At 36.7% G+C, this 27,363-nt stretch overlaps 1 protein-coding gene across 1 annotated transcript in view; it reads left to right on the forward strand.

Annotated features, from left to right (window-relative positions):
• MDGA2 (MAM domain containing glycosylphosphatidylinositol anchor 2) overlaps positions 1–27,363 on the forward strand; it is a 1,032,115-nt gene that overhangs the window by 417,951 nt on the left and 586,801 nt on the right. The window contains exon 2 of the mRNA XM_066277806.1: positions 14,796–14,935. Within this exon, the coding sequence (XP_066133903.1) occupies positions 14,796–14,935 (140 nt within the window). The remainder of the gene's footprint in view (positions 1–14,795; positions 14,936–27,363) is intronic.

The following is a 27,363-nucleotide window of genomic DNA, read 5'->3' on the forward strand; positions in this document are numbered from 1 at the left end:
GTTGTGACTACAATAGTGGATATAATACGATTGACCATTGAGTAACAAGGCAAGGAGCACTAGCACCTCCCCACCTTGGCCAAAAACTGAATATAACTTGACTCCCCTAAAACTTAACTACAGTAGGATCTTCTCATCCACAGATTCAACCAACTGCATTCTGAAAATGGTATGTATTTTCTCTCTGTGGTTGGGAATGCGAAATACTGTTTTCTATCCCAAACTGTTTGGTTGACTCTCTGGATGCAAAGCCATGGCTGTGAACACGAACTTCCTTTATTGAAAAAAATATAAATGGATTTGTGCTGTTCAAACTCGTGTTGTTCAAAGGTCAGTTGTAGTGGTCTATATTGTTTTGAAGTGTAGAGTAAGTGTATAATTTTAACAGATCCTTCTCATTGCATGGAATTGAAGGCAGTTAAACTAAGACTGAAGCAGAGGTGAGATCAAAATAATGACCAAAAAGTTAGAAGCTTATAAAAGTGGTCATCTATTTTTCTGCCTTTTTTTCTTAACATATAAATGATAAGGCAGAACCCAAACTGCTGTAGATCAAGGCTTAGAAAGCAGGTGCAGAGTGTGGCTTAGAGCATGTACCATTATTTCTAATCACCGGACTGTAAAGGAAAGATAAGAACAGGTCTGTCGTAGGGGAGATAACTGTTGTTGTTCTGTCTCCATTTTTTAATATGGGAGAGATAAAGCATATTTATATGCTATGGGGATTAACCTTGATTGACTTTGTTTGCAGGAGAGATTAGACAGTTTTGAGAAATTTCTGCACACGTGGTACAGAAGTTGGCAAAGTAAAAGAGTTACTTGTAAAAGAGTAAACTAACAGAAATAAAAAAGGAAAGAATGGGGAAAAAAAGTAGGATTTTAGGGAAGTTAATTTTTTAAAAATGACACAGAATACTAAAAAAATATATTATATATAGTATTGGCAAATTGTTACACTTAGGTTGGAAATACAAACATTATGGCTATGAAATGTTTGTATTAACTATAAATTTACTTATTCTTTGCAGTTCTGGGATGGTGGTATCACTGCTAAAATATTCAATTTTGTACTATTTCTCCTTATGTCCTGGTAAACCTCAATAGTACTTTTTTACTTTTTGCCCTAATCTTGGTATGACCTAGTAAGACTATTTTTCTCTCCCCTTCCATCAAACCCCACCTTATTCATTTTTGACCTCTCCCCACACACTGCTCTAAGCCATATCTCATTCAAAATTCACCAGTGCATCCTGAGAGTCAAAGGGAATGACCTTTCGTCTGTGTTCCTAGTGGAAAAATCTGGAGTGATACCTTTAGACATTTCACCATGCTTGAGCATCTCTTTGTGCAAGTTTTAAAGCATCACAGTTTCTCTGTTTTCCTTCTACGTGTCTGACTTGATAATCATACTAAGTATTGTTCCTTGACCTTGCTCTATATATCAATAATTAATATTCTTTGTGGTTCTATCATTATCCTCTTACTTTCTCATATTATGTTCTGAATGCTGTCTTTCAGAGGTCCTGTCTACCTTACTGCTGTTGACCATTGGCTTCCATTTAAAAGCTCTAAATCTTTATGTCCAGCAAGAACTTGTCAGTTGCTGGCCAGATCACTACTGACATCTAAATTTGAATTCTTTACCTCCTCACTCAAATTTTCATATTCTCTTCTTTCCTACCTGAGTTTTTGATATTATAATATGTAATATAATGGGCATAAGGCAGAGATATTAGGCAAAAGAGTTGTCAACTCTAAGAATGATAATTATGGAGGAGGCCTTTAGACACAATGTTAATTTAACAGTCAAACTGGGGTGTCACTCTAGAAAAGGGAAGGAGAAGGCTCACACAGTATCTCTCACTAGTAATTCAAGTAAGTAAGAAAGTAAAAAGAATTGAAGATACCATCTTTTAGAAGTACTACTCACAGGTGCTGTATTAAAAACTGTGAAATAAGCAGAAGAGACTAATTATTGCCAAGGCCAATTAGTTAATCCTAAAATGTGGAAAAATCAGAAGTGTTCCGTGAAAGCATATAATCATTTAAACCAATAGAACAATGGAAGGAAAGGTGATAATTGTTGGGTTTGTTTTACAAGCAAAACTGGGTGACTGCTAAGAGAATGTTGTTTTAAGTAACAGTGTCAACTCTATTACCTCTGTCTGGCTGTGACAGGGCAGTAAGAGGTGGGATGTCCTCTATCTCTCTGTCTGTCTCTCTGCCTGTCTCTTTGTCTCCACAGAATACAGAGTGTGTTAGGGAGCTGGATCAGGTTGTCTTATTGCTCCCCACAAGGGTTTCTGAGAAGGATCCAGTGAGAACCCGTCCTGCCACACTCCCTGTCCCAGGAGGTCCGCGGCTTGCACCAAGAACATAGCTTACCTTGACCTTCGGTGCAAGAGGGGCAAAATTTTACTGGTAACTTGAATTCCGAGAGAATAGCTGAATCAGTTATGTGAGAGATTTACCAGAGTATAAAACTCTTACTTACGATTCTTAGAGGAAAGAAAACTCCTGCTCCTAAACCTATTATGACAAATAGCAGGGTGTCCTTCAGGAACAGTGCCTCTTACCACAAAAAACATCTTCCTCAAAAACATTTTGGTCACAAAAAGCTCCATTATTTGGCCTCAGAGCCCCTCATCTCAAATCTCTCCCACCTGTGAGTAAAGTAGGGTTCATGGAAATTAAGAGAGCATCTTCTATTTAAAAATCATCTCCTATCACCTAGTTAACCAAAGTATAAATGTTGATGCATCTTCAGTTGTTCCCCATCACCTCCACGTCGGGTTAACCCCCAAGTCCCTAGTGAGATTTCTGACGTAGATCTCTCCTCCTTTCCATTCCCAGGACTCTGCAGTGTCTCATCTGTGACATGGCAAGGTGAGGAAGGGGTACCGGTGTCAAGGTTCGGAATAAATTAGGAACAACACGGGCTGCATTTTATTGTAGTGATTTTCTAAACACTGCAGGCAGTCTTTTACAGACATGCCTTTGAACATACTATAGTATTTCCTCTCTCTGAATGTCCTTTCCTTTTTATCCCCTACCGCATATATCTTTCTAAGCTGCATTAAATGTCGCTGATTTTGGGAAACGGGCTGGAACCAGCCTTCCCCCCCCCCCCCCCGGGGCAGGTCGAGTTGTGCTCTGCTTTGTCCTTGTAACAGTACTTTCAACGTTCTGCCGTTAGCCGACTATCCTGTTCAACTCTAATAGCTTTTTGTCTTTTGTTTTTAATAAATCGGACAGACCAAACAGGCTATAAGCTAGAAGGCACAGTTCATAGCACCAATCTCCATGTCCCCAGAACACAGCCTGGTGTCTGATCTATAGCAGCCGCTCAATAAATATATTCTTGGAAGTCTGTGTATGAGTCTAAGGGCTGAGAATGTTCCCAGTTGTTGCCATCAGAGAATAATTTATTTGTGTTCTCTCTCCAGCAGGATACAGACAGAATTTGGTTTAACTTTCAATAGTATTCTAACAATATAAAAGAATGTCTCTCTTTTGCCCTTTTAGGCTGAACTTTTGAACCCAAAGCCAGTTTACTTAAATTAAGGGAGTTGATGTGATTAGGGTTAGGAAAGATTTTATGTAATGGGATTTGGTTTACTGCAAACAAACTTGGATGAATATGAGTCTCATGCAATATTTTAACATTTTAATTTATTTCAGGATTCTGCGGGTCAAGGGGTTCATAACCCTTATTTCAATTTTGAGATGATGAATTGAGGCTTTTTCCAAAAAGGCAGAAGATAAAATGCATCTTGCCTCAGATGCAGCATTGCAAATTACATTTCCAGTTAAACAAAGTGAATTCAGTGCCACAATAGTTGATATTTTGTTAAAATTGGAGGTTGGTGTCATTATAGTGATATCTGCTAAAACAAATTATGAATTGATATTAAATACTTACTCTGTGCTCTGAATTATGTGATATGAGACAGATGCCAAAAAAAAAAAAAAAAAAAAGTTCCTTCTGGCAAGCTACGGACTGAATATCAAGTTTGAATGTTAATAAAAAGGAGAATAACTGGACAGTGCATATCTCCTGGAAAAAGGAAAAGGAAATCTAAGTAATTCAAGAAGGTGTCAGGAACATTGGTCCATACTAATGTATGGTGATTATAGATGAAAAAACATCATGAGCAAAGGCTTAAAAATTTTAGGGTGCTTTACCTTTACACTGATGTTGACTGATGGTACAAAGGGGATTTCTGGTTGGATTGTATAAGGGCCCTTTACAGAACACCTAAGTGCCATAGAAAGGGATGAGGACTCGGTGGAATGTCATTGGGAGACGTTACAGATTCTAAAGCAGGAACAAGACATGAAGAGAATAAAAATTTTAAACTACTTTGACATTTGTAAGCTTTCATGGGTTTGGCAGAAACTGGAGGCCGGGCGCTGCATTGGGACAGTAGTGATTGATTGGTGAAGTAGGGAGCAAGTATACTGCTTATATTGTTGACCTAGTTGTGGAGCGGTCAACTATTTCATGAACAGTTTCTCAATCCTATTTTATTCCCATAGTCTGGTCTAGGTCAAACTATTTGGAACCCTAATTTAACTCTATCAAACATAGTTTTAATAAATGAAGTAGTGAAAAGACCAAATGACCACTGATTCTAGTCTCATTAAAGACACAGCTAGCCAAAAACTTGTGTGGCCAGGTCACTAGATATTGTAAGGGAAAAAAAAAAAGATAATTTTCCATCTACCTTTTTAAGTTCTTCTAGCTAGATTAGTTATCAAATTAATGAGAGACAAATGAACAGAAAAAATAACCGAATTTCTTATGTATGTATACAGGGGGTTCCGTAAGTATGTGAGAGCCCAGGTCAGATCTGGAGTTAAGGCTTATGTGCCATCTGGAGCTAAGGAGGGGGTGGGGGAGGTCCGGACTTCCAAAGGGAGGAAGGTGACTCACATGGAAGTGGAGAGACAGAAGTCTGGTAAACAGATGACTGCTGGGCCATCCTTAACCATGAAACGCAGAGAGGTCTTTGGCCAGACGGACGTGGCTGACTCCTCGCTCTCTGTCGCACACTGGTTTGTGTCACTGTACACTGTAGTTATCTATGATGTTAGCTCCTTTCATGGTGTAGGTCCTCTGTCTAAATTATTTAGACAGTGAGAGAGAACATCAAAGGCTTTTCCTGAGTCTTTGTTTTTTTAGAAATAACCAGCTTAACATGATCAGTATCCCAAAAGGCATATTTTGGTGTGTCAAACCCTGTTGCCCTCAATGTTCTTAGACTTTTCTTTTCCTAATTTGGAAATAACAATATTGACCCAGATGAACTCTGAGAGCTTTTAGGATGAGCTTTCTGAAGAGAAAAGGAGTTAATGGAAGTTTCCATAATGTTCATCTTATCACTGAGCTGCTGAAGTCCTGAGCTAATATTTATAAAAAAAATTTTGTTTGCTTTTCAATTACAGTCAACATGCAATATTATATTAGTTTGAGGTGTACAACATAGTGATTAGACATTCACATACCTTACGAAGTGATCACCCCGATAAATCTAGTACTCGTCTGGCACCATACATTGTTATTACAATATTATTGACTGTATTCTCTGTGCTGTACTTATATCCGTGTGACTATTTTTAGAGCTGGCACCTTGTTTTTTCTTAATCCCTTTCAGTTTTTTACCCAACTTCCAACCTGAAGTACTTAGCATATATTTTAATGCATATAAGGAAAAAGACATCTTCAGCAGTTACAATATGGGAGAATATTTCACCATCCTATAAAATAATTGGTAGGCTCATGATTATTACAGTCTATGTGCAATTACTTTTTCTAAGAATGTGTTAAAATATAGAGGAAAATGGAAGAAAATTAACCCTTGTAAATGAACACAATGAGCTGATTGTATAATTTAAGAGTTTTAAATAAGCTACTTATTTGCATAATGATCTTTGGAAAGATATATCTTAAAAATAGTAATACTATTCATTGACTTGAAATTAAAACAAAAATAACAAGTGTAAATTAGTCTAGAAAAGATGTCATGTTACTATATAATTAGATCTATTAAAAAACATGTGAGCTATCACTTATTAAGCTAAATTTGGCACAGAAATATATTTCAAGGTAATGAATCTATATTTTCTTTTTAATAATATTCTATTTATATTTTGGAAGTGTTTATTGATTGTCTTCAGTTTGTTAACCTTTATAATATGTATATAGTTATATAAGATATAGTTTAAAATAAGTAACTGTTTGGTATCACTTGTCAAAATGGAAGTTTAAACTTGATCACTGTAGGAAATGAGTTGTAGGAAACTTTGTATAAAACATACCAGAACATCCAGAGAGACATGCAGATAAGGATTTCTAATCTCATAAAACTAAACAAAGTATTACAATGTCTAGACAGTATACAAAGACATTAGAAAGTTTTTGATAAATAGGTTTTATAGACCAAAAAAAGCATTTAATTTGTTTAAGCATCATTTAATTTTTTAAACCAGTGAAATGATGCATAGCATGAAGTTTAGTAATTTGAAAAAAATTAAAAGAAAAAATATTTTATCCTTTCAATTATTTTCCTTTAGTCAACAAATATTTATAATGCCCATAAAATTATTTCTAATTATCTGATTTAAGTAGCACTATTATGTCATTTTTCAAGGATGTTTGGTAAAAATGTAGATTCCTGGGGTTTTTGCATGCATAACAGGTCTGAATGTATACCTCTGAATCTAAATTTTAAACAAGTTACTAGGGACTTTATTGTGCATACTGAATGTAAGAACTACTCTACTAAAAATACTTTTCATTCTTATCCAACTGTGGGAAATTTTACATGTCATCTAATGCTGGGTATTGAGAGTAGAATCCTGAATTTGAGGGTTGAAGAGCAGGCGTCTACTTGGGTACCCAGAAAGAATTGAAATAACCAGTATTTTTATTATCCTTAAGTAAGATTTTCTATCTTTCCCTTTCTGTTTGAAATTGAGAAGGATAATAAACTATGCTATTTCATATGATTAAACTCTATGAGTATTCTATAAATTCATGTCATATAAAAAAAGTATTAAATATTGGAAACTTTATTTATTTTTTTTGGCATTTTTTTTATTAAATTTAATGCAGTGACATTGATAAATCAGGGTACATATGTTGAGAGAAAATATCTCTAGATTATTTTGACATTTGATTGTGCTGTATACCCCTCCCGCAAAGTTAAATTGTCTTCTGTCACCTTCTATCTGGTTTTCTTTGTGCCCCTCCCCTCTCCTAACCCCTCTCTCCTTCTTCACCCCATCCCCCCTCCCCCAACCCCCCCCCCCCCCCCGCCCCTGTTGCCATCACATTCTTGTTCATGTCTCTGAGTCTCATTTTTATGTCCCTTCTATGTATGGATTCATCTTAGTTTTTTTTTTTTTTCTGATTTACTTATTTCACTCCTTATAATGTTGTCAAGGTCCATCCATGTTATTGTAAATGATCCGATGTCATCATTTCTTATGGCTGAGTAGTATTCCATAGTATATATGTACCAAAGCTTTTTAATCCACTCGTCCTCTGACGGACACTTGGGCTGTTTCCAGATCTTCGCTATCGTGAACAATGCTGCCACAAACATGCGGGTGCATTTCTCCTTTTCGAGCCGTTCTATGGTGTCCTTGGGGTATATTCCTAAAAGTGGGATAGCTGGGTCAAAAGGCAGTACGATTTTCAGATTTTTGAGGAATCTCCATACTGTTTTACACAGTGGCTGCACCAGTCTGCATTCCCACCAGCAGTGCAGGAGGGTTCCCTTTTCTCCACATCCTCGCCAGCACTTATTCTGTGTTGTTTTGTTGATAAGCGCCATTCTGACTGGTGTGAGGTGATATCTCATTGTGGTTTTAATTTGCATTTCTCTAATGATTAGTGATGTTGAGCATTTTTTCATATGCCTATTGTCCATCTGTATGTCCTCTTTGGAGAAGTGTCTATTCATCTCTTTTGCCCATTTTTGGATTGGGTTGTTTGTCTTCCTGGTGTTGAGTTTTACAAGTTCTTTATAAATTTTGGTTATTAACCCCTTATCAGACGTATTGTCAAATATGTTCTCCCATTGTGTAGTTTGTCATTTTATTCTGTTCTTGTTGTCTTTAGCTGTGCAAAAGCTTTTTAGTTTGATATAGTCCCATTTGTTTATCCTGTCTTTTATTTCACTTCCCCGTGGAGATAAATCAGCAAATATATTGCTCTGAGAGATGTTGGAAAGCTTACTGCCTATGTTTTCTTCTAAGATGCTTATGGTTTCACGGCCTACATTCAAGTCTTTTATCCATTTTGAGTTTATTTTTGTGAGTGGTGTAAGCTGGTGATCTAGTTTCATTTTTTTGCAGGTAGCTGTCCAATTTTCCCAACACCATTTGTTAAAGAGGCTGTCTTTACTCCATTGTATTTCCTTACCTCCTTTGTCAAATATCAGTTGTCCATAGAACTGTGGGTTTATTTCTGGGTTCTCTGTTCTGTTCCATTGATCTATATGCCTGTTCTTATGCCAGTACCAGGCTGTTTTGAGTACAACGGCCTTGTAGTATAACTTGATATCAGGAAGTGTGATACCTCCCACTTTATTCTTCTTTTTTAAGATTGCTGAGGCTATTCGTGTCCTCTTTTGGTTCCATATAAATTTTTGGAATATGTGTTCTATATCTTTGAAGTATGTCATTGGTATTTTAATTGGTATTGCATTGAATTTATAGATTGCTTTGGGTAAAATAGACATTTTAATGATGTTTATTCTTCCTAACCATGAGCACGGTATATGCTTCCACTTGTTTGTATCTTCCTTGATTTCTTTTATCAATGTTTTGTAATTTTCCGAGTACAAGTCTTTAGTCTCCTTGGATAAGTTTACTCCTAGGTACTTTATTTTTTTGGTTGTAATTGTGAAGGGGATTGTTTCCTTAATTTCTCTTTCTGACTGTTCATTGTTGGTGTATAAAAATGCTTCTGATTTCTGAGTATTGATTTTATATCCTGCCACTTTGCTGAATTTATTTATCAGGTCCAGTAGTTTTTTGACTGAGACTTTAGGGTTTTCTATATACAATATCATATCATCTGCAAATAATGATAGTTTTACTTCTTCTTTTCCAACTTGAATGCCTTTTATTTCTTCTTCTTGTCTGATTGCTGTGGCTAGGACTTCCAGGACTATGTTAAATAAGAGTGGTGAAAGGGGGCACCCCTGCCTTGTTCCTGATCTTAAGGGGATTGCTTTTAATTTTTTCCCATTGAGTATGCTGTTGGCTGTGGGTTTCTCATAGATGGCTTTTATCATGTTGAGGTATGTTCCCTGTATTCCCACTTTGCTGAGAGTTCTGATCATGAATGGGTGCTGGATTTTATCAAATGCTTTTTCTGCATCTATTGAAATTATCATATGGTTTTTCTCCTTCTTTTTGTTTATGTGATGAATCACATTGATTGATTTACGAATATTGTACCAGCCTTGCCTCCCAAGGATAAATCCCACTTGATCATGGTGTATGATTTTTTCCATATATTGTTGGATCCAGTTTGCTAATATTTTGTTGAGGATTTTAGCATCTATATTCATCAGAGATATTGGCCTATAATTTTCTTTCTTTGTGTTGTCTTTGCCTGATTTTGGAATCAGAATTATGCTCGCCTCATAAAAGGAGCTTGGAAGTCTTCCTTCCTCTTAAATTTTTTGAAATAGTTTCAGAAGGATAGGAGTTAGTTCTTCTTTGAATATTTGGTAGAATTCCGTTGTGAAGCCATCGGGTCCCGGACTTTTCTTTGTTGGGAGTTTTTTGATAACTCTTTCGATCTCCTTTGTTGTAATCGGTCTGTTTAGGTTTTCTGATTCTTCCAGATTGATTTTTGGAAGATTGTATGTTTCAAGGAATTTGTCCATTTCATCTAGGTTGTCTAGTTTTTTGGCATACAGTTCTTCATAGTATTTTCTTACAATATTTTGTATTTCTGTTGTGTCAGTTGTTATTTCTCCTCTCTCATTTCTAATTTTATTTATTTGAGTCCTCTCTCTCTTTTTCTTGGTGAGTCTACTTAAAGGTGCATCAATCTTGTTTACCTTTTCAAAGAACCAGCTCCTAGTTTCATTGATCCTCTGTATTGTTTCTTTAGCCTCTATGTCATTTATTTCTGCTCTGATCTTTATTATTTCCTTCCTTCCACTACATTTGGGCTTTACTTGCTGTTCTTTTTCTAATTCTTTTAGATGCAGGGTTAAGTTGTTTATTTGAGCTTTTTCTAGCTTCTGAAAGTGTGCCTGTAGTGCTATGAACTTCCCTCTCAGCACTGCTTTTGCTGTGTCCCATAAATTTTGAGTTGTTGTATTCTCGTTGTCATTCGTTTCTAGGAATTTTTTTATTTCTTCTTTGATCTCATTCTTAATCCATTCATTATTTAACACCTTGCTATTTAGTTTCCATGTGTTTGAGAATTTTTGAGCTTTTCTGCTGCGATTCATTTCTAGTTTCATGCCGTTGTGAACGGAGAAAGTGCTTGATATGATTTCAGTCTTCTTAAATTTGTTGAGAGCACTTTTGTGCCCTAACATGTGGTCTATCCTAGAGAATGTACCATGAGCACTTGAAAAGAATGTATATTCTGCTGCTTTAGGGTGAAAGGTTCTGAAGATATCTATTAAATCGAGTTGATCTAGTGTTTCCAATAAGTCTGCTATTTCTTTGTTAATTTTCTTTCTTGAGGATCTATCTAGTGATGTTAGTGGGGTATTGAAATCCCCTACTATTATAGTATTGCTGTTTATCTTGCCCTTTAAATCCATCAAAGTCTGTTTTATATATTTTGGTGCTCCTATATTAGGTTCATAGATATTTATAATAGTTATATCTTCCTGTTGGATTACTCCCTTTATCATTATGTAGTGGTCTTCTTTATCTCTTACTATATCCTTTGTTTTAAATTCCAATTTGTCTGATATAAGTATTGCTACCCCAGCTTTTTTTTCATTTCCGTTTGCATGAAACATTTTTTTCCATCCTTTTACCTTCACTCTATGTGTGTCTTTTGTTCTAAGGTGTGTCTCTTGTAGACAACATATGTATGTGTCCTGTTTTTTTATCCATGCAGCTACCCTATTTCTTTTGATTGGATCATTTAATCCATTTACATTTAAGGTTATTATTGATATGTAGTTGTTTATTGCCATTTTCTTCTTTAAAGGTGTATTCCTTTTTTTTTTTTTTTTTTTTTTTTTTGCTCTATTCTTTTCCCACTTTGATCTGTTTACACCAGGCCCCTTAATATTTCCTGTAGCATTGGTTTGGTTGTAATGAATTCCTTGAGTTGTTTTTTGTCTGGGAAGCTTTTTATTTCTCCTTCGATTTTAAACGATAGCCTTGCTGGATAAAGTAGTCCTGGTTGTAGGTTCTTGTTCTGCATTACTTTGAATATTTCTTGCCATTCCCTTCTGGCCTCAAGTGTTTCTGTTGAGAAGTCGGATGTCATCCTTATGGGGGCTCCTTTGTAGGTGATAACTTTTTTTTCTCTTGCAGCTTTTACTATTTTCTCTTTATCGCTTAGCTTTGGTATTTTAATTATGATGTGTCTTGGTGTAGGTTTCTTTGGGTTTCTCTTTAATGGAGTCCTCTGTGCTTCTTGGATTTGTGAGAGTTTCTCTTGCAATAATTTAGGGAAGTTTTCAGCTATGATATGATTGAACAAAGTCTCTATCCCTTGTTCTTTTTCTTCTTCTTCAGGAACCCCTATGATGCAGATGTTATTTCTCTTCATGTTGTCACAGAGCTCTCTAAGAGTTTCCTCTGACTTTTTGAGTCTTTTTTCTCTTTTCTTCTCTGCTTTCATGCCTTCATTCCAGTTGTCCTCTAACTCGCTGATTCGATCCTCTGCTCTATCTATCCTGTTTTTAATTCCTTCCATTGTGGTCTTTATTTCTGATATTGTATTTGTCGTCTCCAACTGATTCTTTTTTATACTTGCTATTTCTTTATTTAGGTTTTCAAACTGCCCCTCCATTGTTGTTCTAAGATCCCTAAGCATCCTTACAATCATTATTTTGAACTTTGCATCTGGAAGTTTAATTATTTCTATATCACTCAGTTCATCTCTCGAAGGTGTCTCTTGTGGTTTCATTTGGATTGCACTCCTTTGTCTTCTCATTTTCTTTTTTGTTTTATTTGTAGAGTTGGTTGAGTCTAGGCTTGGTGTTGTCTGCCTCCAGTTTTCAGTTGTGTTATTTCTAGGTCTTCTTGGGTTGGTATCAGCTATTATTTGTAATCCACTTTTGGATTTGGGCAGCTTTGAAGTCTTGATTTGTTTGTTTTCTTAACAGGTGATAGTCTTGTTAACTGATCTCAGCAGGGGGCTTCCTTGAAACTGTAACCAGGAATGCTGTGGGCGTAACTTGAGAGGCTGAAGGTCTCTTCCACCAACTAATCTCACTGGGGGCAGGGTTTTTTCTCAGCTTCAGTAGGGGGAGGTGTATCTCAGATCTCCATGGAGACCTGAGTTACTGCCCCTCCTCCCCACTTCTTGTTTTCAGCTGTGTCTTGTTGCGCTGATTGGAGCTGGATAGATGTCCGGAGATCTCTGATCCGGAAGCACTTCAGCTCTGTTTTGTGAAAGGTTCAGTCCTTCCCCCAGCTATGGCCGCCTCCAGCATGAATGAGTCAGCTTTTTTATTTCGTTTCTTGCATACCTTAGCCCCTCACAGTCTGTCCCTCTCCCTGTCCTTTCCACTTGGGAGATAAGCTGGTCTTTTCAACCCACCTTGCTCCCTGGTCACCAGGTAAGTGGCTGTGAGCAGTAGTTTCTGCTCTTTTTCCTCTGTGAAATCCTCTCTGGGCTCTCAGCCTCACCCCCCCCTTCCGTTCCTGTAAGCAGAGGAGATTCAGGCACTCCTTACCAGGATTATTGTGGCTTCCTCTTTGCTCCTTGGTTTTTGAGAGCTGTTCTTGCAGTTCAGTGTTGGTTTTTCATGCTGATTTTTCCTAAATTGATTTGTATTCCATTTTGGTGTTGAGAGCTGGGTGTCTGTGCATCTGCCTACTCCGCTGCCATCTTGGAGTTCCTGGAAACTTTATTTTTTATTTAATTTGCAGAACACAAATTTTTACAGAAAGAATATTTCTATTAGTTGGAATTACGATCAATTTATTTCTTCCATAGAATTACTAAGTTTATGTTCAAATTCTATAGGATTCATGATCTTTATAAAGTTAAATTAAAAATTCCCAATAGACCTGCATTAATTTGTAAGTAACTACAACCTCTAAAAATAATACTGCAGTTTAGGTTGAGATGACTACCTAGAAATTCTTGAGATTGCTACTGTTCTTTACATGTAGGTATCTCTAGCCTTCTTACTTGCCTTTAATTAAGATAACCCTTTCTCCAGGAGTAGTCAACCTTTTTATATCTACCACCCACTTTTGTATCTGTTAGTAGTAAAATTTTCTAACCACCCACCGGTTCCACAGTAATGGTGATTTATAAAGTAGGGAAGTAACTTTACTTTATAAAACTTATAAAGCAGAGTTACAGCAAGTTAAAGCATATAATAATAATTACTTACCAAGTACTTTATGTCGGATTTTCACTAAGTTTGGCAGAATAAATCTTTATAAAATAACTTACTATAGTTAAATCTATCTTTTTATTTATACTTTGGTTGCTCCACTACTGCCCACCATAAAAGCTGGAATGCCCACTAGTGGGCAGTAGGGACAAGGTTGACTACCACTGCCTTTCTCCATCACTTTCATAATATATTATGAACAAAAATACAAATAAGAATAATCTTTAGTCTGAAGCCAATAAATGTAATTATCTCCTTGACAATGGGAAAAGGAAACATCTTATTGAAGTTTGTCATGACTCAAAGAGTTTTGCATACTATGGGTTTCTAGTGATACACGAATCAATGTGTCAAGTTTTATTGGCTTGTGTGGCATTGAAGTAAGAGAAAGTTATATTGGTCCGCATCATGAGATCTAAGTCTCTTTGAATGAGAGTTTTATATTTAGGCATCAATGATTTATTGACTTCTTCAGTGGCTTAATTCAATGATCATCTTTTGCTCATATCAGAACAGGAATCTATAAATATTGACAACTGAGTTGGTATTCAATTCTTGACAAATCTTCTCATTCCTTAGTTTCATATTTGCACCACAGGGCTTATAAAATTAATAGACAAGCCTGACCTGTGGTGGCGCAGTTGGTAAAGCATCGACCTGGAAATGCTGAGGTCGCCAGTTCAAAATCCTGGGCTTGCCTGGTCAAGGCACATATGGGAGTTGATGCTTCCTGTTCCTCCCCCCTTCTCTCTCTCTGTCTGTCTCTCCTCTCTCTCTCTCTCTCTCTCTCTCTGTCTCTCTCTTCTCTCTCTCCCTCTCTGTCACTCTCTCCTCTCTAAAAAAAAAAAAAAAGACAAATGACTGTCTTCAGCTCAGACAACATCTTTTACTGTATTAAAATTTATATTTCAGAAAGGAAGGGATCTCTCGCATTTTAACAATCAAATTTTATCATGTGGTTTTGTAATGATGGTGATTTCCCAAGTCATTAGTTTTATCTCACCACCCTGTCCTCCTTCCCATATTCAGAATGTACTGGTAACTTAGATAAATTTCAAACTTTCTGTCCAGCAAAATTTTTAATCCCGTGGGTTTTCTCTCCAAGTGTTAAGTTGGATGTATTTGACTCTGATCAAGTCTAATATGAATTGCACTTAAAATGAGGATGATTCAGGGGGAGATGGTTTACTTATCTTGTCTCTCTTCCTTACTCAACAGCTCCCCCTACGGTTCGTATTGTGCATTCAGGCTTGGCCTGTAATATTGAGGAGGAACGCTACTCGGAAAGAGTCTACACTATACGTGAAGGAGAAACCCTAGAACTGACCTGTCTGGTCACTGGACATCCACGGCCACAGGTGAGTCCTGGACTGTGACATCGGAGAAAACTCTTTTTGAGTTTTCTTGGAAGTCTAAAGTGTATATTTTAGTTTATCCAAAAATGTGTGTGTGTGAAACACAAGTGTGGGTGTTGCAATGCAGGTAAGAGTGATGATTGCTGCACATTCAAGCTCGAAATAGTCATTGGATAAAACAATAAAGAGAGATGTTTGTTTTAGTATTGTGAGAAATTTGGAAGACACTTCCAAGGAAGCTGTTAAAAAGACAACTACAAAAATATCTCACTAAGATAACAATTCATGTAGCAATGAGTTTATTTTAGAATGTAGATCATGATTTCAGGATGACGTGATTGCTGCAAAAGGAAGCATTTGTTCTGACAAATGTGATGCACAAGGCCACGTGTCCTTGCCTTACACCTGATCATTATACTGATAGAAAACTTTGGAAAACAAATGTTTGTAGTCATTATCCACATTCAGATTGTTGGAGTCATCACCTACCAGAGACTGAGACTTCCAAGGGACACTACAATTAGAAACAATGAGAAAGGAAAAAGCTTGCAGGAGTGAAAGACAGAGTTAACTTCAAGATAATATAGTAGGCTAATGTAATCTCTAATGTAAAAATTTAATTCCAATATAGAATATTCAGGATGTTTCATTCATTAATTGCCAAATCTTATTAATATATATATATATATATATATATATATATATATATATATATACACACACACACTTTCCCCTTCTTCTTTTCCAAGTGAGAAGAGGGGAGATAGAGAGATAGAAACCTGCATGTGCCCCAACCAGAATCCACCCGGCAACCCGCATCTGGGGCCGATGCTCTGCCCACCAGTGGCCATGCTCGCAACTGACCTGTTTTTAATTCCTGAGGCAGAGGCTCCACAGAGCCAGCTTCATCTCTCGGGGTCAATGCATTCGAACCAATCGAGCCATGGTGGCAGGAGGAGAAGAGACAGAAAGAGAGAGGGGAGGGGGAGGGGTGGAGAAGTAGATGGTTGGTTCTCCTATGTGCCTTTACCAAGAATTGAACCTGGGACATCCACATACCAGGCTGATTCTCTACCACTGAGTTAACCAGCCTGGGTATTGTCATATATTTAACCTGACTAGTTCCAAATATACACTGGTCACCAACACAAACACTATGATAGAAAAGTCTCATTTGGTAGACAAAGTTATACATTTTAAGTTTTTGTGTTACAGAAAAAATATACACCTAACATAACTACATAGGGGAAAGTAAAGAGCAACATGGAGATTTCATGACACATCTTTTTTTTTCTTTTTAATTTAGTGAGAGGAGGGGGGCCAGAGACAGACTCCTACATGTGCCCCAACTGGGATTCACCTGGCAAGCCCACTAGGGGGTGATGCTCTGCCCATTTGGGGCATTGCTCATTCTGAGCTCTACTTACTACCTGAGGCAGAGGCCATGGAGCCATTCTCAGCCTTTGCTCCAATTGAGCCATGGCTGCAGGAGAGGAAGAGAGAAAGAGAGACAGAAGTGAGCGGGGGAGGGGTGGAGAAGAAGATGGTCACTTCTCCTATGTGCCCTGACCAGGAATTGAACCTGGGATATCCACAAACTTGGGCCGACACTCTACCACTGAGCAAACTGGCCAGGGCCTCATGTCACATCGTTTTAAGCTTGTCTTTTGCTCCTGCCTTTCTTAAAGTTTAATACTCAAGGATGTGGTGACTCTACCATTTTGATCCCGAAGAAAAATAAAAATAAGCATTTGAACTTCAGAGGATGAAGCAAAGAATGATGGATAAAATTATACCTATATTTATGTTCTATAAAATTTATGCTGTTGGTAATATGGGACATCATAAAAGTAATCTAGACAAAAAATTTCAAATTAGTAAAAACATTGTAATCCATAATGGCTAAAATCGTAAATTATAACATTTGCTCCTAACTGAAAATTGACTGAAGAATAAAATTATCTTAATAAAATTGATTTTTATTATTTTGACCCAATATTATTAGGCCCTGTAGGAAAAAAATACAGACCTGAACATGTAGGGACTGAAGCAATAATTGTAAAAATCTAATGTAAACAAAGAATCTGATATGTAAAGCATTTTTATTTTGAAATTTATAGAGAAATAAATGGAGTCTGTTGAAAATAATTTTCTCAACCTGAAAAATACCATAACATTAATTCGAGTATATCATCTCAAAGAAAATTTAGTGCATTTACAATTGGATGATAATTTGGGGGTTTTAGTACATAAAATAAAAATTTCAGAATCAAAAGTTGATATCAAGGCCCTGGCCGGTTGGCTCAGCGGTAGAGCGTTGGTCTGGCGTGCGGGGGACCTGGGTTCGATTCCCAGCCAGGGAACATAGGAGAAGCGCCCATTTGCTTCTCCACCCCCCTTCCTTCCTCTCTGTCTCTCTCTTCCCCTCCCACAGCCGAGGCTCCATTGGAACAAAAGATGGCCCGGGCGCTGGGGATGGCTCCTTGGCCTCTGCCCCAGGCGATAGAGTGGCTCTGGTAGTGGCAGAGCGATGCCCCGGAGGGGCAGAGCATCGCCCCCTGGTGGGCAGAGCTTCGCCCCTGGTGGGCGTGCCGGGTGGATCCCCGTCGGGCGCATGCGGGAGTCTGTCTGACTGTCTCTCCCCATTTCCAGCTTCAGAAAAAAATACAAAAAAGAAAAAAAAAAGTTGGTATCAAAACAAGAGAATCTAAACAAACCTAAAAGAAGCCACGAGTTGCTTTATGAGAGGCAGTTTATGGCAAGAGAAGATACTTGGAGCTCCCATTTTTACCACATTGAATGTGCCAAATTCTGCACCTTCTGCACTCCAAAGATTACTTAAAAATTCAACTTCTTATCTCTGTAAGTCATCACAGCTGATCTGTTCCCTTTATCTCCATCCTTATCTTCCCTCAATATTAGAACTTTCTTATTTTCTCCACACATCTTCCCTTTCATGATGGAGTGCCTTCTTTGTTCCCTGGCCAATCCCAAATAAGTTCTGCTACAGAGGAATAGAGTATTGCCTTATTTATTTTTCCTAAGCAATTCCACTTTTGGAGACATTTCAGTGTGCCCTGATCTTAACAGTTTATTGTTTCAGTATCCGTTACTTCTTCACTCTTAGAAGTAATTCGTGTGTTTGCAGGTGAATCAGTTTCAGCTCACATTGCCTGTTGAAAATTAACTGGGCCTCTTCTTTGTTAACAAACTGTGTCAGGAAGGCTGACAGAACAGCTGGGCTTTGGCAGCCTGGTCAGACACTGAATGGCATGCTGTTGGCAGCTGGTTGGTCCTGAGGATGATTTTCTTGGCTGATCCCATGAAGCTGGAAGGGTTTTCTTGCTGCTTTGCCTAATCTGAATATGATAAGAGTTGGGAATGCAGTGGAAGAGAGAAGTTCCCCTTGCACTCTCCAGAATATTTCTGAATCTGTTGCATATTCCTGTGGCAACGAGAGTCATAAAGTTATTCATTTTCAGAAATATTCAAAGGCAGCATTTTGTTTTCTGAATTTTTGAAAATTTTTCTATTGAAATACATTGTTTGACAATGAATAGTGGCCTGAGAATATTGATGTACCCAAAGGAAGTATAATAAGTCAAGGAGTGGTCAGTGCAATGCAGTAGTTGAGAGCACAGCGTTGGAGCCAGACTGCCTGGGTATAGCCCTGGATTCAACACAACTCCGAGTGTGACCTTGGTGAAGGTCCTTACCCTTTTCTCTCTATAAACCTCAATTTTCTTATCTATGGACTAGGCATGATGGTATTTTTTATTATTTCTTTATCACAGATTCCTTTGAGAATTAAATGCACATTATAACTATATATGTACATATGTATGTATACACACGTATACATACTTGCGACGTAATAAGCAATGTTATCACATAATAAAATGTTGATATTTAAGCTTAGACTCTTAAGTTTTAGAATTGAATGTGTAATTATGAAAATAAGTAAATTTAAAAAACGGTCCTTGGTGGCGCAATGGATAGAGCATCGGACTGGGATACAAGGGACCTAGGTTTGAAACCTAACATTGCTGGCTTGAGCAGGGACTCAACAGCTTGAGCGTGAGGTCACTGGCTTGAGCATGGGATCATAGACATGACCCCATGGTAGCTGGCTTGAAGCCTAAAGGTCACTGGCTTGAAGCCCAAGGTCACTGGCTTGAGTAAGGGGTCATTAGCTTTGCTGTAGTCCCAGGTCAAGGCACATATGAGAAAGCAATCAATGAACAGCTGAAATGCTGCAACGAAGAATTGATGCTTCTCATCTCTCTCCTTTCCTGTCTGTCTGTCCCTATCTGTCCCTCTCTCTGTCTCTTTCTTTCTGTCTCTGTCACAAAATTAAAAATAAATGGTTCTTAGGATTCATATACTATACTTTAAATTAGATTCATTTAAATAAATTTCAATATTTTTGTGTTTTAATGATATGCAGAGCCTTTATATCTCTAATCATTCGCTTTTTTATTTTTGTCTTTGGCTTGCAACAACTAGAACTATATTCTGATAGCCTTGTAAAATGAGGGTTTATTATAAAGGTATATAAAGAGTTAAGAAAAAAGGACAAAAGTGTTCACTAGTAAATCTGCCAATCTAATATTATCTCTAAATATCCACCATTTCAAGATTTAGTTACCTATTCTCTTTTCATTTCCTCCTTCTCTCTCCCTCTCTCTCTCCCTCTCTCCTTCCCTCCCTCCTTTTTTTATTCCTCCCTCTCTCTCTTCTCTCTCTCACTCAGTACTACCATACCAATAATAAATGAATTATGAATATAGTCCTATTATAAATGGTTTAACAGTAGGATGTTTAACATGAATATTCCCTTTGAGTTGCCCACCCACTTCCTAAAGATAAATATTAAATAGTTTAGTACATTACCTTTCTGTCTTGTTCAGTACATTTGCATAAATATACTTATATATGTTCACTCATTTTTTAAGAAAAAATTAAATAATGAAAAGTATTATTCAGGCCATATATGATAAACCATCAGCCAACATCATATTAAACGGCATAAAACTGAGGACTTTCTACCTTAAATCAGGAACAAGACAGGGTTGTCCACTCTCTCCACTCTCATTTAACGTGGTGCTAGAAGTTCTGGCCAGAGCAATCAGACAAGACAAAGAAATAAAAGGCATCCATATCGGAAAAGAAGAAGTAAAGCTATCACTTTTTGCTGATGATATGATCCTATACATCGAAAACCCGAAGGACTCCACAAAAAGATTATTAGAAACAATAAACCAGTACAGTAAGGTCGCAGGATACAAAATTAACATACAAAAGTCCATAGCCTTTCTATATGCCAACAATGAAATATTAGAAAACGAACTCAAAAAAATAATCCCCTTCACGATTGCAACAAAAAAAATAAAATATCTAGGAATAAACATAACAAAGAATGTAAAGGACCTATATAATGAAAATTACAAAGCATTGTTAAGGGAAATCGAAAAAGATACAATGAGATGGAAAAATATTCCTTGTTCTTGGATAGGAAGAATAAATATAATCAAAATGGCCATATTACCCAAAGCAATATACAAATTTAATGCAATTCCCATCAAAATCCCTATGAGATTTTTTAAAGAAATGGAACAAGAAATCATCAGATTTATATGGAACTATAAAAAACCCCGAATAGCCAAAACAATCCTAAGGAAAAAGAATGAAGCTGGGGGCATTACAATACCTGACTTTAAACTATATTATAGGGCCACGATAATCAAAACAGCATGGTATTGGCAGAAAAATAGACACTCAGACCAATGGAACAGAATAGAAAGCCCAGAAATAAAACCACATATATATGGTCAAATAATCTTTGATAAAGGGGCCAACAACATACAATGGAGAAAAGAAAGCCTCTTCAACAAATGGTGTTGGGAAAACTGGAAAGCCACATGCAAAAGAATGAAACTCGACTACAGCCTGTCCCCGTGTACTAAAATTAATTCAAAATGGATCAAAGACCTAAATATAAGACCTGAAACAATAAAGTACATAGAAGAAGACATAGGTACTAAAATCATGGACCTGGGTTTTAAAGAACATTTTATGAACTTGACTCCAATGGCAAGAGAAGTGAAGGCAAAGATAAATGAATGGGACTACATCAGACTAAGAAGTTTTTGCTCAGCAAGAGAAACTGATATCAAAGTAAACAGACAGCCAACTAAATGGGAAATGATATTTTCAAACAACAGCTCAGATAAGGGCCTAATATCCAAAATTTACAAAGAACTCATAAAACTCAACAACAAACAAACAAACAATCCCATAAAAAAAATGGGAAGAGGACATGAACAGACACTTCTCCCAGGAAGAGATACAAATGGCCAACAGATATATGAAAAGATGCTCAGCTTCATTAGTTATTAGAGAAATGCAAATCAAAACTACAATGAGATACCACCTCACCCCTGTTAGATTAGCTATTATCAACAAGACGGGTAATAGCAAATGTTGGAGAGGCTGTGGAGAAAAAGGAACCCTCATTCACTGTTGGGGGGACTGTAAAGTAGTACAACCATTATGGAGGAAAGTATGGTGGTTCCTCAAAAAACTGAAAATAGAACTACCTTATGACCCAGAAATCCCTCTACTGGGTATATACCCCAAATCCTCAGAAACAGTGATACGTGAAGACACATGTAGCCCCATGTTCATTGCAGCACTGTTCACAGTGGCCAAGACATGGAAACAACGAAAAAGCCCTTCAATAGAAGACTGGATAAAGAAGATGTGGCACATACACACTATGGAATACTACTCAGCCATAAGAAATGATGACATCAGATCATTTACAGCAAAATGGTGGGATCTTGATAACATTATAAGGAGTGAAATAAGTAAATCAGAAAAAAACAAGAACTACATGATTCCATACATTGGTGGAACATAAAAATGAGACTAAGAGACATGGACAAGAGTGTGGTGGTTACCAGGGGTGGGGGTAGGGAGGACATGGGAGGGAGGGAGGGAGAGAGTTAGGGGGAGGGGGAGGGGCACAGAGAACTAGATAGAGGGTGGCGGAGGACAATCTGACTTTGGGCGAGGGGTACGCAACATAATTTAATGACAAAATAACCTAGACATGTTTTCTTTGAATATATGTACCCTGATTTATTAATGTCATCCCATTACCATTAATAAAAATTTATTAAAAAAAAAAAAAAGAAAAGAAAAGTATTATTCTATGAGTAGAATTTTTCACTTGGCCATATGTTCAGATGAGCAAGTATAGATCCAACCTAGTGATTCTCAGTGTGTGATCCCTGGGGAGAACTTGTTAAAAAGGAAATTTCTCAGGCTCATCACATCCGAAGTGCCTGTTTTGGAGCCAGGAACAAGCTTCTATTTTAGCAAGCCTTCCAAGTAAGTCTGTTGTGCACTAAAATTGGACAATCATTGTTAGATCATTATCTTCTCAAGGGCTGAACTGTACTTGTATGGGTGCATTAAACCTTTGCAGTTAATTCCATTTTGTTCACCAGCAAACTAGTTATAGATTTTCACTATCACAAACACTTCAATGAATACTTCTGTTATATGTTTATGGCTGTGTTCATCTTTGTTACATGTATGCCAGCAATAACGGAGGGTAATTTTCTTCTTCAAAATGGAATTATTTAGTCAACCTTGAAAGTGACTTCTCCTTATTTTCTTAGCACAAGTGAATTCTTAAAAAAATTACCTAATTGATGTATTAAAGTAAATTATAATCTAATAATCTAATGCAGTTTAAGTTTGCATACTTTTCTTTTTTTCTTTTTTTTTTTTAGTGAGAGAGAGTAAGGGGACAGACAGGGACAGTCGGACAAGAAGGGAAGGAGATAAGAAGCATCAACTCGTAGTTGCATCACTTAGTTGTTCATTGATTACTTCTCTTACATGCCTTGATGGGGGCAGGGAGGCTCAAGCCAAACCAGTGACCCCTTGCTCAAGTCAGTGACCTTGGGCCCAAGACAGTGACTTGGGACTTAAAGCCAGCGACCTTTAGGCTCAAGCCAGCAACCATGGGGTTATGTCTGTGATCCCACACTCAAACCTACAACCCTCTGCTCAAACTGGTGAGCCCACACTCAAGCTGGTGACCTCGGAGTCTCAAACCTGGGTCCTCAGCATTCTAGGCCGATGCTCTATCCACTGCGCCACCACCTGGTCAGACTAAATTTGCATTGTCTTACTAGATAGTTTGAAGATTTTTCTATACAGGTCCAAATATTTCAATCATTTGTACATCTTCTTTGTCTATTGATAGTTCATATCTCCTTTCATTTTCTTACTGGTTTGCTACTTGTCTTATTGTAGACCTGAATTTTTCATATACTACATAATCTAACTTAATACCTTATACATATGTTGCAAATTTTACCTTCTGGTGTATTGTATTTATTATGTGTAAATTATTTTAATTCAGAATATTTTGTTTTTAAAAGATGAATTATTTTATCTTTTTATTTTGGATTCCTAAATTTTGTATCTACTTTAGTAGGGTCTCTTTTACATTTATACCTCTTACATTGTATGCTTTTATTCTAATAGCTTATAGTTATTTATGTATTTGATGATTTAATCTTCACGAAATAGTTTTGTTCATACTATGAAATATTAGGCTACTATTGTCTCTTCCTTCTCTCTTTCTCACTATGCCCTAATCCACACAGGATAGTCAACATTATACTCTACAGACTTAAAATGCTTTCTCTCTCTTTCCCTTTTTTAATTGAGATATAATTGACATATAACATTATATCAGTTTAAGTGTATAATGTAATGATTTGATATTTTTTCTTGTGATGAGAACTTTAAAAAACATTTTAGCACTGGGTAATGAATGTTTAACATTAAAGATTAAAACATTTAAAAGCTGTTAAAAATGCTGTATTTGCTTGACCAGGCAGTAGTGCAATGGATAGAGCATCGGCCTGTGACACAGAAGACCCAGGTTCGAAACCCTGAGGTTGCCAGCTTGAATGCAGGCTCATCTGGTTGAGTTTGATCTCACCAGCTTGAGTGAAGAGTTGCTGGCTTGAGCGTGGGATCATAGACATGACCCCATAGTCACTGACTTGAGCAAGGGGTCACTGGCTTGGCTGTAACCCCCCTGGTCAAGGCACATATAAGAAAGCAATCAATGAATTGATGCTTCTCATCTTTCTCCCTTCCTGTCTATCCCTATCTGTCCCTCTCTCTGTCTCTCTTTCTGTCTCTCTTGCTAAAAAAAAAAAAAAAATGCTATTTTTATCATTAATAAAATTACATTATTCTATTCTGTCATTCTGATTTTCCCTCTTTGTACCATGTCGTGCTATTTCAACTTCTATACTTTTATAACATTTTTTGATATTTAGGAAAGAAAAATATCTTCTTTATTATTGTTTTTCAATATTCTCTTGATTGGAAATTTAAACAAGTTTCTCTGTTCTATGCCATTGAAAATGAGATTTTCATATTTCCCACCCAATAACTGTTGAGATTTTTAATTTCACTGCATTGTTCTTGCAATGAGGCCATTTGGTAAAAAACATGACAAACAAAGAACTTCTCAGTAGGACAGTTTTAATATTTTGAAGTTCTCAGACAGGAATACAGTTTTATTGTAACCAGTATAATGTGGGAACCTTTGGATTAGTTTTAATAAGAAACATGGGTTTGCATATTTGGAATGCTGGAAAATTTGACCTTCCCTTCTCTTTAGGAAAAAAAAAAAGAAAAAAGGAGAAGATATACATCAAAACAGCTCTACTATCATGAGTTGGTTTTCCATGTAAGATTTTATGACTAGCACTTTTCATCACTAAAACATATACTTTTGAAAGCCACCCTTTAAAAAATACTCATGTAGAGCCAAACATTAATCTAAGAAGCATTAAAACTATCTTCTAGTTTCTCATAATTCATCCCTAGGTAGTATTTGCTTTTTGGATAAAAAAATAAGGCAAGACCACTTTTTAATTTTATAATAGGATCATATTCAGACATTTGATTGCTGTAGAAATATATTCTACACTGTCAAGACTGATGCAGAGTTATTGATGTTTTTATTCTTATTAATTTTCTATGCAGATTCTAAAGTGATAAAAATCTTATAATGAAGATCTTAGCAAACCTTGTAACAGGTTCTTCAGTTTGAAACCATTAGTGCTACCAGTATGTATTCTTTGCAAATATTTTATATATCTTGGTTCATATTTCCATATTTTTCCAATTTAGCTATTAAATTTTTAAAAATACTGTTAGTGCATGCACATAAAACATAGGCATTAGATTTTTGGATTTATGTCCAATTAAATGAGCAGAATTGGAATCTGCTATCTAATCAGAGAATGTCAAATATTATGTTTATTCCTTCTCACAGTTTAAAGAATTTAATATAATTTATTTCTTAAATTCTGTGATAAATCTATCTAGACTAGATCTGTTATATCATGTGAGAAACTCTCCAACTAAATAAACTAGTATTTTTTTAATGAATCTTTGGAAAGAATATCAGAAAGGGTTTTAGCTAAGCATTCAAAAAATGTATCAATCAAACCTGACCAGTGGTGGCACACTGGATAGAGCACTGGCCTGGAATGCTGAGGACCCAGGTTCTAAACTCTGAGGTTGTTGGCTTGAGAATGGGGTCAATGGCTTGAGTGTGGAATCATAGATATGATCCCATAGCTGCTGGCATGAACCCAAAGGTCACTGGCTTGAGAAATGGGTCACTAGCTTTCCTGGAGCCCCTCAGTCAAGGTATATGTGGGAAAGCAATCAATGAATAACTAAGGTGCCATAACTATGAATTGATGCTTCTCATCTTTCTCCCCTTTCCTGTCATCTGTCTCTTTCTCTCTATAAAAAAGAAAAAAGAGTATTAATAACAAATAATTAATAGCTGCCTACACAATCTCTTCCTTACATACACACACATGCACACACATACAAACACGAACCTTGTATCACCTCCTGGCAATATACAACTTTAGTAAGGTCACGATTACATTGGGAAGCCATTCACCATAGCTTGTTTAAGAAGAAGTTCTTTCAGTTTTTCTGATGATTAATATCATATGTTCAAATAGTTTTGTTTTCACTGAATTTTCTGTATAATATAAAAAGCCATCTTTGGTTCAAAACTTTAATGTACTCTCAAACTGCTGACTTTACTCCAGGTCATCAGCATTAGCCAAAGATTTTTTCTTTAATTTAATGAAAATTCTCATAAATTTAGAAAGTCATTTTTGCTCCTCAGAAGTTCTGAATTTAAAAAAAACACCCAGTACTTTTAGAGTTTATCTTTTATTCAATTTCATGGACAATCTTATGCTTAGATAAAATATTTATTACACATTGGACATTTGTTCAGAAAATGTTAATGTCCTTAATAAGATAATAGATGTAGATGATTTGGCATAGTGCCTAGCAAAAAGTAACTACTAAGTAAATAATCATCATACTTGTGATTAGTTGTTGAGAAAAAATATTTGTTTTATAAATTTAATAACTCTAAGCTGTTACTGTTATCACTACACAATTGCAGTGATTACTGCACTAACCCAATACAATAGGTGGAGTATTCTTGTTTCTTCCATTAAAGTCATATGCCTGGCTTTAGCTAATGGCTTTTGAGCTAGCTCCAATATGTATGCATCTGGATTTTGACAGTGTTGGGTCAGGGAGAATTTGAAGTGGAAACACTCTTCCATGACTTGGGTTGATTATCTGCAAGATACCAGGAGGCATCCCTAGTATGTTGTTATGATGGCTCTTTGAAATTTAAACACCCACCACAGTGACTTGCAGTGAGTCAGAGATTTGTGAATTGCTTTTGTAGAATATTCCAAAGGGTCTCAGAAGACTCTGGGAGGTGGAAATGTTAGCATAGATTTATTAGAGGAGACTTGTTTTTAAAGATTGCCCAAAGAACAATTCTGTCACTGTAAGAAGTGTACTGGTCATATGGACACTGGCATCTTGAGAAGCTCAGGGCAACTGTCCTCTGCTGACTGGGATTGAAGTAGGGGGTGCTGCCATGGAATGAGGATCTCTAAACTCAACAAGATGGCAGAGGTTGCTTGGTAACACTTCACCAGCACAACTCAGTTTAATTACAAAGAGTGAAGTGAACAGCAATGTTAAAATAACTTTCAGGTTGCCTTTATCTACAGGGCCATGTGGTGATGGGTAATAGCTTATAGTGTCTTTAGGGATAAAATATAGTGGTAGCTGACTAGAGTGGTACTTGATTCCTATAAATGGACAAAAAAAATGACACCTGGTGAAAAAGAGGTTGACATTCCCTACTATAATAAAAAATAATAATCATTCCTCCAGTTTCCAAATCTCAGTGAGTTCACAGAGCCAATACTCATTGTTTGGAAGGGAAACCAGGTTTCTTCGAGGAAATATCTAGTAATATCACT

The sequence above is a fragment of the Saccopteryx bilineata genome, chromosome 4, assembly GCF_036850765.1.
Source record: "Saccopteryx bilineata isolate mSacBil1 chromosome 4, mSacBil1_pri_phased_curated, whole genome shotgun sequence".
NCBI classification, from domain to species: domain Eukaryota; kingdom Metazoa; phylum Chordata; class Mammalia; order Chiroptera; family Emballonuridae; genus Saccopteryx; species Saccopteryx bilineata.